This window comes from Pieris brassicae, chromosome 9 (assembly GCF_905147105.1).
Source record: "Pieris brassicae chromosome 9, ilPieBrab1.1, whole genome shotgun sequence".
Taxonomy (NCBI): domain Eukaryota; kingdom Metazoa; phylum Arthropoda; class Insecta; order Lepidoptera; family Pieridae; genus Pieris; species Pieris brassicae.
Window position 1 is genome coordinate 4,551,306 of NC_059673.1, and position 13,540 is coordinate 4,564,845.

General features: G+C 32.1%; 4 protein-coding genes across 6 annotated transcripts in view; 2 read left to right on the forward strand and 2 right to left on the reverse strand.

Annotated features, from left to right (window-relative positions):
* The first annotated feature begins 767 nt into the window (after positions 1-767).
* On the forward strand, positions 768-3,887 carry LOC123714426 (RCC1-like G exchanging factor-like protein). The gene is made up of 7 exons (XM_045668666.1): positions 768-981; positions 1,171-1,346; positions 1,657-1,848; positions 2,242-2,444; positions 2,894-3,066; positions 3,177-3,341; positions 3,488-3,887. Exons 1-7 carry the CDS (start codon positions 870-872, stop codon positions 3,823-3,825), a joined length of 1,359 nt encoding a protein of 452 aa, XP_045524622.1. The 5' UTR covers positions 768-869; the 3' UTR covers positions 3,826-3,887.
* A 204-nt stretch (positions 3,888-4,091) lies between these two features.
* LOC123714427 (mediator of RNA polymerase II transcription subunit 27) lies at positions 4,092-5,723 on the reverse strand. The gene has a single exon (XM_045668667.1). The coding sequence runs from the start codon at positions 5,640-5,642 to the stop codon at positions 4,746-4,748; it is 897 nt and encodes a 298-aa protein (XP_045524623.1). The 5' UTR covers positions 5,643-5,723; the 3' UTR covers positions 4,092-4,745.
* Positions 5,724-6,462: 739 nt separating this feature from the next.
* Positions 6,463-9,623, reverse strand: LOC123714395 (15-hydroxyprostaglandin dehydrogenase [NAD(+)]-like). The gene is made up of 5 exons (XM_045668635.1): positions 9,511-9,623; positions 8,889-9,122; positions 8,163-8,339; positions 7,362-7,522; positions 6,463-6,616 (listed from the first exon to the last, which is right to left on the reverse strand). The coding sequence occupies exons 1-5, from the start codon at positions 9,604-9,606 to the stop codon at positions 6,463-6,465; spliced, it is 822 nt and encodes a 273-aa protein (XP_045524591.1). The 5' UTR covers positions 9,607-9,623.
* A 3,690-nt stretch (positions 9,624-13,313) lies between these two features.
* Positions 13,314-13,540, forward strand: part of LOC123714005 (neuronal acetylcholine receptor subunit alpha-7) — a 75,123-nt gene continuing 74,896 nt past the window's right edge. For all 3 annotated transcript variants that reach the window (XM_045667991.1, XM_045667989.1, XM_045667990.1), the window contains exon 1: positions 13,314-13,442. In XM_045667991.1, the coding sequence (XP_045523947.1) occupies positions 13,397-13,442 (46 nt within the window). In that variant the 5' untranslated portion in view covers positions 13,314-13,396. The remainder of the gene's footprint in view (positions 13,443-13,540) is intronic.

Sequence of the window (13,540 nt, forward strand, 5' to 3'; positions counted from 1 at the left end):
GGTGTACCAAATTATAACAGCTGAAGGTGCGCGTTACTCCGCGACAGTTCACGACTGTAATCTTATGTATGTGCGAATAGGTATAAGTTGTAAATATATTATATACTTAGTATACAATAAAGGAGATTTGAACGTTGTTGTCTTATTCATTTCTCGCATCCTCTCAAAGTGGTGAAGACTTACAAGTCCTTCATTATCAATCGATCAAAAACAACAATGAAATTATGATTCTAAGCCGTGTTTGAAGATGTTCAGTCGGAATTTTTGGGGAAAAGCGACCTCCTAGCGACGACTTTACCTATAGATCTGAGAACAGTAAAAGTTCTCAGATCTTTCTGGACAGAAATTTTGCGCTGATGTAAGGTAATCGCCGGAACGGAAGCCCTTACCCTTTGAGGGTAAAAGACAAGTCGGTAATAAAATAGTATCGAAAAATATGACCGCTATAATCATTGTATCGCTCTAGAAAGCAACTACATTGACTAATTTAATCAAATACTATCAAAACAATATTTTTTCTCTGATAGTCTACGCCTACGAACTTTCCAGCCGACCTGTTGAAAATTTGAATCATGAAATTGAAAATCCAACCCGCTGACTTTTTTCTCGAATCCACCCCGGACGTTTTAATTTCCTTACAGTAAAAACTAAAATTAAGAAATAAAAGTAAAGTTGCCGATATTGTCTCTCTCTCGTCTCTAAAGTCATGTTTGTCAACACTCAAGATTGGAATTTGACAATGACATTATTTGCCTAGTACTGTCAATTTCGGTAATGCACGAAATACAAATGGTATTTTGAAATTAAAAACAGATGAAGTTTATTTTTTTAAATGATTTAGTAGTAATATTTAAACACAAACAGCGAACATGAATTCCCTAAAAGTTCTTTTCCGATATCGAAGTAATAATAACCTTATATTTCGTACAGCGACTACAAAAAAGAAAATACACGATCCTAAAGAAGAGGAACTACTACCAAGTAATTCTCTTTTGTGTTATTTATTTTGGACGGAGATTTTATTGCTACAACACGCCTAAGAACGACCCTGTGTATCGATTACGATAAAGAGCCATTCACAAGAATTCTATAATATATGCAGCATATGTTTCATTAATTATAAAATAATGGTTTAGGGCAATTATAAAAAATTATTGATTCCTTTTTTAGTTTTTCAGTACCCAGTAAGTAAAAGTTCTGATAGACGTGTGTATGTATGGGGACTAGCAGAGACCGGAGCTCTTGGAATACATATGCCCAATAAAAGGAGAGCTAAAAAATCATATATAAATGACTTTAAATTATCTTGGCATCCTATAAGATCAAGTTTTTGTGAGAGGTTTGATGTAAGTGTAGTGTGTACTTGATATGTACTAGATTATATTTAAAGTAAAGGTACTGTATTTACTTTAATTAAATAATAAATAGGCTATATATGTGTCTATGGGTATTGCTGGTATACACTTAAATGACCTGAAGGATGTAGGTTAATGTTTGGTGAAACAGAATTGTTTTAAATTGCAAGACAAAGATTGATAATAATGATACTATATTGTATTATAATGCATGTTTCTCTTGTGCTCTTAGGTCTTGCCATGAAAATTCTCATAACAATAAAGTGTTATTTTTGCGACTTTAATAGACAGGTTTTTTCAGGTTACACAAATTGCATGTGGCTATGGATTTACCGTTGCAGCCATTAAAACAAATGAACAACACAAGGTTTTTGGCACTGGTATTAATACAGACTCACAGATAGGCTATCATGCTCCTCGAATTGGTCATCCTTTAGAAATGCTTCTTAGTCCTGCACCTATTTATGTACCATATAAATCACTGGAAAATAAGGTATTCTAACATGTAACATTATTAACATAGAGTATGAACTGTGTGAATGGCTTTGTGAATTTATAAAACATGTGAACCCTGAGTATTTAGCATCCAGATTTTAAGTCTTTGGAAATGTAAACTATTACTTTAGGGTTTACTGATACTAACTAGAATTTGTATTATCCTTTAGTTATTTTATATTAAGGTTTAATTCTTTAATAAAAGCAAACTAGTACTCATGTGATTGTACACTGGTACATATTAGAACTTTTTGAAGTGAAGTAAGTAATACTTGTTGTACCTTCAATAATTTTATTAAATACTAAAATGATTCATATAACATATTTAAAATATATATTTACAATGGTTGCTTGGAAATTTGTAAACCATGTATCACTTAAAAAATTCCAGGTTATTGGGGTAGCGGCTGGACGGGCACATACTCTTATACTTACTGACAATGAAGGAGTTTACTCACTTGGTAATAATGCATATGGCCAATGTGGTAGGAAAATCAATAATTCAGAGGAATACCGGGGGAGTATGCATTCCCACCATATAAGTAAACTCGGAAAAGAACAAGTTATTGATATATGTGCAGGACAAGACCATAGGTGTGTTCAGATTAATTTTTCAAAAATTAGAATATATTTTGTGATATGCATTAAACAAAACACAACTTAGGAAAAAGCCAAAACATCAGTCTTCAATAAATAACTTGTAATATTATGTCTTAATCTCTACAATATATCAAATATCTTTGTTGTTTAATTAAATAATATAAATGTATGGTATAATGAAATTATATAATAATAATCAATCCTTTTTTTTCAAAGAAAGTGGTATGTAAGATAAATGTATTATAAAAACTTAGGCGTAATCTGCCAAGAAAAGTAAGCATGCAAATGTCAATATATAGACATAATAATTCAAAACAGTTAAATTATTTATAATATATTCTATCATGAATGTTAAAACTTATAAGAACTCTCCTGCATTATAAGAAATTTATGATATATAAGTATCTCTTACAATAATTTTTATGCAATGGATATTGTTGCAGTCTTTTTGTGACAGAATCTGGGAAAGTTTACTCGTGTGGGTGGGGTGCAGATGGGCAGACAGGTCTAGGTAATTTTGACAATCAAGGTCCACCAGCTGCTGTGAAAGGTGACATAACAAGTGAAAAAATTATCAAAGTTGCTTCTACAGTTGACTGTGTACTTGCTTTAAATGGTATGTTGATTATACTAACTTATATCCATTGACTACATAATGAATAAATTTAGATAAACTTTTAGTTTATACTTTATTTTTATATTTGAGATTGTGCATTTTTCTTTCAGATAAAGGTGAACTCTTTGGCTGGGGAAACTCAGAATATGGACAAATTCCAATGTCATCAAAACAACAGCAAGTAAATGTGTCATATGCTTTGGTCAATTTCACAAAAGGCTTGGGTAAAATCGTCGATATTGCAGCTGGAGGTTCCTTCTGTCTTATTTGTAATGGTGAGTTTATTTTACATACAACTAGTTTCAATAGCTCTTGACAATATACATTTTACTCTAACAAATGGAGTTTTTAAATCTCCCATTAAGCAATATCATATTGTATTTTGTGTTTTATAAGTGTATTATTTACATTTTTTTTTTAGATCAAGGCGACGTTTTTGTATGGGGTTTTGGTTTACTAGGACTTGGCCCAAATGTTCACCACACAGCCAATCCAAAACAAATACCACCTACCTTATTTGGGAGAAATGATTTTAATTCTGAATCTATGGTACAAAAGGTATCATGTGGCATTGGTCATTTAGCAGCAATAACAAATAATGGGGATCTGTATACATGGGGTCGAAATAGACATGGTTGTCTTGGTTTAGGTCATGATAAGGACCAGCATTTTCCATTAAAAGTCAGTATAGGGGCACATGTTTTGAATGTAAGCTGTAGTGTAGATCATACTGTTGCCATTTGCAAGCCTTTTATGTAGTTTAAAAAAATGTATGTACGAAATAAAATACATTGTTGTTCATAAATAAAATGTTAATTATATACAGAAAATTTATTTGAAAATTAATGATTGATAGTTTCTTCAAATGCCATGTTTATTAGCTATTATGTGGAAATCTACTTAATAAAGCTTTAATATTTGATTTTATTTAGAATAACAAATGAAAGAGCCTAATTTTTAATTAAAAAGCATAGTTCTTGTGTGTCTATTGAAGTTAAATTTTTACAAGTTTATGTTACTTATTTATTTCGTAATCCTACAGCTAACATAAATTATATATAATAACAAACAGATACAAAATTAAAATATAGCCAGAGATGGAATACATTTAACTACAAAAAGGTTCAAAAATTAACAAAAGGAAACAAATATTATTCAATAAATTTAACTAAGTGGTACCTAATTTTGGCTTTGTTGTGTAATTGTGTAAAAGTGAGGGTAAGTACATGAAGGTGTGTATTTGGGGTATGCTCGTTAATTATTGTTAATGGAGTATAATGGAGTTAATACTCCTTTTAACCATATTACATGATAGCTTATACAAGTAACTATTCTTTTTTTTTCTAAAGATCTTATAGCAATGATATATTAAGTTATATCATAGCATAGATATAGCAAAACACAATAATATGTAGCTTCAAACTTTATTACAAAATATTTTAATATTATATAGGAAATAATTGTACATAGGACTTAAAGAATTCCCTGATTTTATGTTATATTAAGTAATAAGACTGTACAGACACCGTCTTTAATTAAAAATATGTGCAGTGAAACAGCTAATCTATAAACTGAAATTATAATCTAACAATATTATACTACTATTTCAGTTTATGTATTGAATGAGAAAGTAAACAACACTGGTATGCATTCCACTTTCTCATTCAATACCACATAGACTATTGTTTGCATTCATCATGGAATGGTTCAAGTGAGCGAAAATCACGCCATGCAGGGGGAAGCATTGATGTGTGGTGGAGATGGCACCCACATCTCTTACATGGATCACTAAACAAATTTACATAACTATGCAGCCAAGTCATAAAAGAGCGAACTGCTAACTCTGGTATCATTGGAGAGTAAAAATGCAACATAGCTGCATGGGCATTTTCAGTAACTTTACGGAAAACATTATGCCTTGATTCTGTCCATAAATCTAAGGTTTCTCCATAGCCCTTTACCATCACCCATTCCATTAGGAGTCCTTTAAAAGCTACTACTGCTTTAAGGACATGGCTTAAATTAATTTGTACAACAGCATTGCTGGCAAATGGACGTGATATAGTTATTTTCATATCGTTGTACGATCTACCAATATTATTTATTACATTGTCTACTTGTAAGGGAGCAACATTGTGATTACTTTGCATTTTACCACGTCTTTTTGTGGCCGAGTTGATATTTGATCTTTTAAGAGAGTTTTGATTTAATAGCGTGTATGCAAAAGAACTGTACTCATGTATTTTGTCAGTCCATTTATAACTATTGACCAATTGAGTATATAAAGCTTGTCGATCTTGCGTCGTGTCTTGACTTAAAAATGTCGTATTGCCTAAATTAAAAGGTGCGGTAGGTATTGGCAAGCTGTTTACAGTTTGTTCTAAATCTCGTACATTTATATTAACATTATTTAGAAGTTCTTGGAGCTCAGATAGAAATTTGTCTTTACCGTCTTCGCCGTGATCAGCTCGAAGACCGTGTGACAGCGTTTCAAAGACATGGCTTACACTAGACCGCAGCGTTCTAAGTGATGTTAGTGCAGAGTTGAGTTGATCCACATTTATTGTCTGATTCATATTGATAACTTTTCATGAATTGTATTATTTGTAAAATACAAAAGAGGAACGAAAATAACATGGATTTGTGACGTTTTGTTACAGAGTATAGACTAGGAACACTATTTCAATCATTCAATGTTAACTTTTGACATTTAACATTAACAAATGAATACTTCATCTTTCTTGTTACCAAGTGTGACTGTCATTAAAATCAATTGGGACTTTATGACCTGAATAATATAGGTATATGTATTTTTTTGGAGTTTATGACCTGGTATCTAATATATATGTATGATACTCCTGGTCACAGACTGTTTTTAATTTTGACGGTTTATACGAACATAACAAAACTTGTTAGTGATTTTTTCAAGATACATTTTAAAACATCAACACATTTTAATAATAACATGTTTCAGTGTATTTTTTACAATTTTCCTGACTTAAGCTGTTGAGGTCAAATAACGGATTATGACACCTAAGAAGAATACAACAAGATCTAAATTCTAAACCATAGAACCCGTGTAAAAAAGAATACACTTGGATATTTGGCTCTATTTTTTATTCATAAGGTAATACTTTATGCTTTAAGGTTTGAAATACCATCAAATTAAGTGTGTCGTTCGTATACATTTGTTAAATTTAGTAAAGCGACAACGGTATTAGGCCAACTATAATGACAAGATTTTAATAGAATTTTTCTCGCATCTCGTGGTGCAATTATAGGTAGCAGTACCGTTTTAATTTTACGCTAATGCTACAGTCATGAATATACCACACTATTTAATATTATGTTTATTAGAACAGTTATAATTATAAATTTGTAATATAAAAAAATGCTTTAACGCCGCGCAATAACATGTTCACTCATAACATGGTATGCTTTGACTACACTCGAAGTAATATCCGATATGACGCCGTTATTTACCAGCCATGTGCTTCCACTTGTGCCGTTCTTGTAACTCTCTGCGACTCCTTTGGCAGCAATGTCTGTTCTGTTTAAGGATAAATTATATTAAATCCACTATCTTTCCCAGTTTCGCTTGCGTGGATTTTTTCTATTATGACAATATTTTTTGCAACCACTTCAACATAAATTATATTTTAATAAATTTACATAAAACCATAATGAATTGTATATCGTAACATGTATCACACTATTTAATAATAAACACGTAGAAAAATTATTTCGGCAGTTGTTGAGTTTATCGAGATTAAACATATATATGTGTAATCATACATATACAGGTATTTTTGGTTACGATTTCATGACTGTAAAATTAGGCTTTATTTCTCGTCCCTGCTTATCAAATTAAAAATATATTTATTTGTATAAAAAGTTAAGGGGGGATAGTTTTAGGTTGTACTTAGATTCAACTTTTATATTTTTTTAAAGTAATACCACGTGTCGGTATTATTGACTAATCACAAATGGTACTAGTTGTAACTGTTAACACAAAACACTTGGGAATAATTAAATAGAACTACATGTCTACACTTTTTTTTGTAGACATTTTTTCTTGTTACTAGATATCAAGAAATAATTGACGCACCGAGCTTAGTCAATTTGTTCGCAAAAATTGCACAATAGATTTGTTTAATAGGAGATAGGAGATGAAAGAACTACATCTAAATTACGTGATGCCGTTACGTCAGATGCTATGGATTATTAGCTTAAGTAAATATTAACATGGCTGCTAATTGATTTTCGGATTTGTAATTAATAATTTAGTCACCTACGTTTGTCCCGGACTTCGAACTAAAATATCTTGTAAGATCTTTTCCGCGTCCGTATTGATTTGTTCGTCAAAACTTTTAGTATTTTGAATAATACTGGTCTGAGTGAGTCCGAAACATATTGTTATAACTCTTACATTTGTCCGGGAATAATATGCCTCCATCTGAAACACAACAATAGAGATAAGTTGTCACCTAAAGATTAACATATTAATATAAAAGATAGGTTAGTTACCTAATAAAAATGATTTTATTTAACCTGACAGATTAAACACTGTTGATCCGATATTAAGGATCATCTCCATGGATGGATGATCATGTGAATAAGCATACATACATTTACAAAATCTAAATCCATACTCAAATATCTAAACTCAAACATTTAAGATCTTATAATGACACTTGCTGAGTAAAAATAATATTATTAGAGTTTTTAAATAAAGGGTTAATAAATTTTATTTTCTTAGATATTTCATCTTCACTAAAGCTCAGGGACATTAGGCTATCAACATGCTATGCTGTTGTGGGTAATAAAATATGTAGTTGTGATGATATATTTTATAACGTTTTCTGAGAAGCCAAAAGACTCGGCTTCTCCACAAAAAAATCGTCAAGATATAATGGATCATTTTAATAAACTTCATTTTTATAATAAGTTACAATTTCCTTTTTATCTATTTGTTCGATAATATATTCGCGAGCTATTAGACTAAAAGTGCAAGCGTAATAGTATGATTTTTGAAAATAATCCTGCTATTTACCCAAGGAGACGAAGTTGTGTTAGTAACGCGGTATTTATCTTACCCCAATAGTGCTTCCGAAGTGTACTAGTGCATTCTTGATGGCACCGTACACGAAAGGCCCCGGGGAGACCCTCATCAGCCCCAATATTGATGATACGTTGATGATCGTGCCTCCTTTTCCCTCTTTGTCCTTACGCATCACCTCCATCGCCCTTAACGTCGACGTGATTACAGTCGTCTGTACGTCAAATGATTAATAGACATATGTCAATTATAAAGGTCTAATTATTATCTTAACCTGACGAGCCTTCATAAACTAAACAATATATTGCTACATTTGTGATCAAAAACGAAATACTCACAAGCTATTTTTGTATTTTGTATGAATATGGGGGTTTACATATACACATCATCAAGTCGTAAATTCCATGTATACAAAATTTACTTAATTGAAAATTTAACTTGCTTTCACCGGTAAGTAATTATTCAGGATAAAAATATGCTTTAAAATAATAATACTAACTTGTAACTCTCAAGTATTACTATTAAGTAAAGGAATTTTTAGAAACGGGTCTGTAAATAACATAAATTTATTTCATAGAATATTAAGATTAAAATATCAGTAACAGTTTATATGTGTAAGATGAAAGGGCAATACAGAATTTATTTATCTATTCTTAAAGGCCGACAACGCACTTGCGAGCCCTCTGACAAGGTGGGTGTCTATGGGGCAAAATGTCTCCTGCCTTTCTGCCCTCTGTTTTATAAAAAAAGGGAAAATACTCACAAAATTTAAAGCGATTTGTTTTTTATACATAGGAAATGACTCATCAGCAATCCCAGCGTTATTTACTACGAGATCTAAATCACCCCAACGCGCGGTGACTTCATCGAAAGCGTTCATGAGCTGCTCCTCATCAGTGACGTCACAGAGAAAAAACTGGACTCGCTCTCCGTATTTGACTGACAATTCATCTTCAATTTGTTTGCCTGATTGCTCGTTGATGTCTAGAATCGTTACCTGAAAATAAGACTATTATTTTCAACTAAGATAATATTGAATCGATTTTGTGCATTAGTTGATATTTTTTGTTTAGAGGTATATACGAGTTAATTACACATATTATTTTTCCATTCACACAAATTCTGCTATTTTATTTAATAAGTATACTTTTTCAATAATAAATGCAATTCTTTTCACATGATAAACTTGTTATATAACCAAAGTGTTTGGTACCGGTATATCAAATACATTAATATAAATACATAATAATAATAGTCCAGTGGCTCTACACCCCTACTACAACAACTAGATTGCATCCGGTTTGTTATTATTATTATTGACTTTTAAAGTCAAATAGGTGATCGGCCTTCTGTGCCTGACACGTGTCAGATTTTTGTTCTCTTACCTTAGCCCCTTCCTTTACAAATTCCTTAACAACACTTGCACCAATACCACAAGCTCCTCCAGTCACTACAGCCACTTTATCATGTAAACTGTGCATTTTAATTTGGTCCGAATAAAATATTTGACTCAACTAAATAACATTAAGAGCAAACTCAAATATATACTGTTGTAATGCAGCAAAAAATATCCTTGATCGAAACCTAAGAAGACTGTTCCTCTATTATAATATGTTTGTATGTAATTTTAATTATTATAATACTTTTATAAAAAGTAGCCGTAATATTTGGTTTTATTGCACCCTGGTTTCAGATTAAGTGATTAGACACCGTAATTTTTTTTATTCATCTTTGAAGGATCCAGTGTTTGGAGTGAGATACGTTACCATTGATGGTAACGGCTAGTTTAAGTCTTATCGATTATTGGATTCCCTTTTTATTATACTGACATTCGACATCCGAACCAGCGCATATTATTTCACCGAGGGAAGGGAGCATCCTGGATATAGCTTCTGGATACCCAGGCCCACACAGATACCATGGTACACTTTTGATCGACTTAAAGAAAACGAAAAATAGAATTTAATATAAATAATATATTATATTAAATTTTATTTTATTTAAAAAGAAATCCTTAATATTTTTACAATCGCATTCAAGCTATAGGATATTTTATAAATGAGTTATTTACCAAACATTATTCTTCCTTGTTCTGTATACATATAAAAAGTATGTAAGAAATAATTGATACGGTTATAGGAAACAAACACGGCATGTGATAGTAAACATCGCGCAAATGCACCGACATTTTGAGTTGAGCGGTTCATTCATTTTCAATTTCATTTAGAAATATAATAAGAATATTTTATATATGATTTTTATTATATATATTAGTTTATAAGTTATAAAGATAAGATATCTAAATAGGTTACTGAAGATGTAAAAAGAAATATGAATATTTCATTTGGCAAGTTGGTATCACATTTTTTGTCTTGTGCGCCCCGCTAGCTTGATAATAGGCAGTAGGTGATTGGATGACTGTACATCATTAAACGCTGATAGTAACAAAAATATCAATATTACTGTTAAGATAAATCTATTTGTAAAAATACGAAAGATGCCGTTCTGCTGTAGGTATCAAATTTTCTCGATGTCACTTTCAAGGTTTGAGATGTTTCGGAAATTGAAATTCGATAATGACTTCATATATCGTATGTCGTTTGTAACGTAAACAGAACTATAACTATATTTTATCACCCATTGCATCACTGAAAGTTGATTTTGAAGTTTTGCTCAAATCAAAATGATTATATTCAATTCTTGCAAAACATAGGGTGTTAAAAATATTGTTAATATATGAGTCGATTTGGATAGATTTCTTTATTCTAATAATAATTCATGATAAGGGTTTTAATATTGAATATTTATAGGTTAAAACCCCAACAGTTAACACCATTTAAAGAAAACTTCATTACAGATATTAATAAATGTGGTCAGTGACAATGATGACGTGGTCGCTACAAATGCGTTAAATGACGTTGTTTAAATAATATAATAAAGTCACGTTGAGAGCAGTGTTGACCTAGTGGATTCAACATGCGACTCTCATCCCTGAAGTTGGAAACCCAGCTGAGCATCAATGGGCTTTCTATCTATACGCGTATTAACATTCACCCATACCGTGATGGAAAACATCCTGAGTAAACCGGAATGCCTAGTCATCCAAAAAGTCGAAGGCGTGTGTCAGGTAAGTAGGGGTAATCACGGACTTGCCTATTAGTAAAAATAATTAATCAAAAAACCGATACAGAAATCAAAGGCTCAGACCTTGAAAGGTTGTAGCGCCATTGGTTCAATAAATTCACGTTATTAGTCATAAAGACTAACTAACTACATAATATGTATCACATATAAATTCTTGAGCATTACTGACGCGTGGGATTTGATTACTGGCGAAACAATATTGTTTTAAGCTGGTAGACAAAGGTGATTCAACGTTTTGGATCACCGTTGTCGAACGATTTGAATCAGACGTAGAATTATCTGCACCAAAATGTCAAATAACTCTTGAACTAAAGTTACTATGATATGATTTTTATTTTTGTAATTTGTTTTGGAACGATCGATATAGGAGGCTCAACTTTTGCTTTAAATAATCACGAATAATAAATGAAAGAAACAGAGCATCACAAAATGTGTCTGTTTATGCCGTATTGGGTTATAATAGTTATACAATTTATCTGTTCGACATCTACTAAATCCTCTATTGTTGTTTGTGGAACTAATTTTTTATCCTTACATTTCGAGTGTGCAAATAATTCCTCAAAATTTCGGAGCGATCCAGCTGTCAGGCAGTAATGTCCTGTAATTAGACTTTTCACTTACCAATTAGTTTCAAGAGAATTTCGCAAAATGTCACTTTGTAAAAATTATCGGCGTCAAAGCGCTACTTTGAGCGTAATGAGTTTTTTCGTATATATTTACAATTATGTGATAATGAAAATGATTTTACAAACAGTCTTTAAACTTTTAACGTTTTCTAAATTTCTATATTTTCTCCCATATAACATTTGCAACAAACAATAAGATTACAGTTAAGAAGGTATTGGGTTCCTAACTAGGTGACCCTGTGATATGGATAACCAGGCTTATCAAAGTTATACTGAGTGGTAACAAAAACTACATACATATATGGGGTAGGCAAACAAATTTAACGTTTTAAATAAGGAAAGTCCACAGATTACTAATTAGTAGTAAGTAGAAATAAAGTTGTGTGGGTGTATGTGTATTTTATTGTTATATATTTTTGATAATATTTTCAATTATACCCAAGAAATCACTTTATTCAATCAAGCCAATCAATGCTTATCAAGCTTTTTATGCGAACATTGGGAGATGTTATTTGTTATATTTATGCTAATACGTCGTACAAGAATGGTATAACTTAGACATTCTTAAGGCGAGGCATTATACTAATTAAATTTAAGTCGTTGATGAACCAGATATCCGCGGTTGGATGAGATGGGTCGTGATTAATATTGCACTGGCTCCCTCTCCCGGGCGACCTTGCCAAGGCTGCCCTACTTGCACCTTTTAGCAACATTATAACGAGTTTTTGATTATAGAGATCTCAGGATTTTTCAAGGGGCAGGGCTCAGGTTTCGCGCACCTGAAGGCTGCGCAGAATAGCGCGGGGAGAGACGCGGGAAGTTTGAGGGTTGATGTTGAAGCCTCCTGATTATTGCAAATTTGCCAGATTTTAGGGTCCTTTGTGTTTTTATATTAATAATTTTTATTATTTTATTTTATCTTTTGGAACATTGTTATATATTCATTAAAGGTAATTCAAGGAAATATATTAAATTAACAGTTAAGAAGGGGGCATTGCTACTTTTATACATAGCAGACTATGATAAAGTAGTTAATATTGTTCTATATCGTATGCATACAACAATATGCTGCGTAGCGGGAATCTGCTACGGCGTAGCATAATTCGTTGACTCTAAAAATGACTAGTTGTAGAGAATTCTCTTTGGACTTAAAACATATCAAAGAAATAAAATTTAAATTTATATGTCGTATAATTGTTATAATGAAAAAAATATTACACTTATCTGATGATCTGATTAAAATCTAATTACTTTTGTTATTGAATTTTATACAATAAACATTATCATCCTTATAATTTATAAAGATATGTACGTGAATTTTCTGTTAGATTTAGGGTGCAATAAATTTCGTTATGGCAACACCGTTACCCGAAGATCCCGGGCCGTGGCGGGGTTAGTCCCGCGCCGAGCGCCGCACGGGCCGGCCGTGTTAGTCAATTGGCCGCATGAGCGCGCCGTGCTAGCGCAGCGGGCGCGGGTGTGGTATGCCCGCGCGCTCGCCATGGCCCCCATTCTGGCGGCCTTGGCGCTTCTCGCCCTTTTACCCGGTGAGTTATGCCCTTATAATGACTCAAAATGACAAGGAATATTAAAATTAGGACATTTTGAACTAAAACTATTTACTTGTATTTACTTTACGACGCGT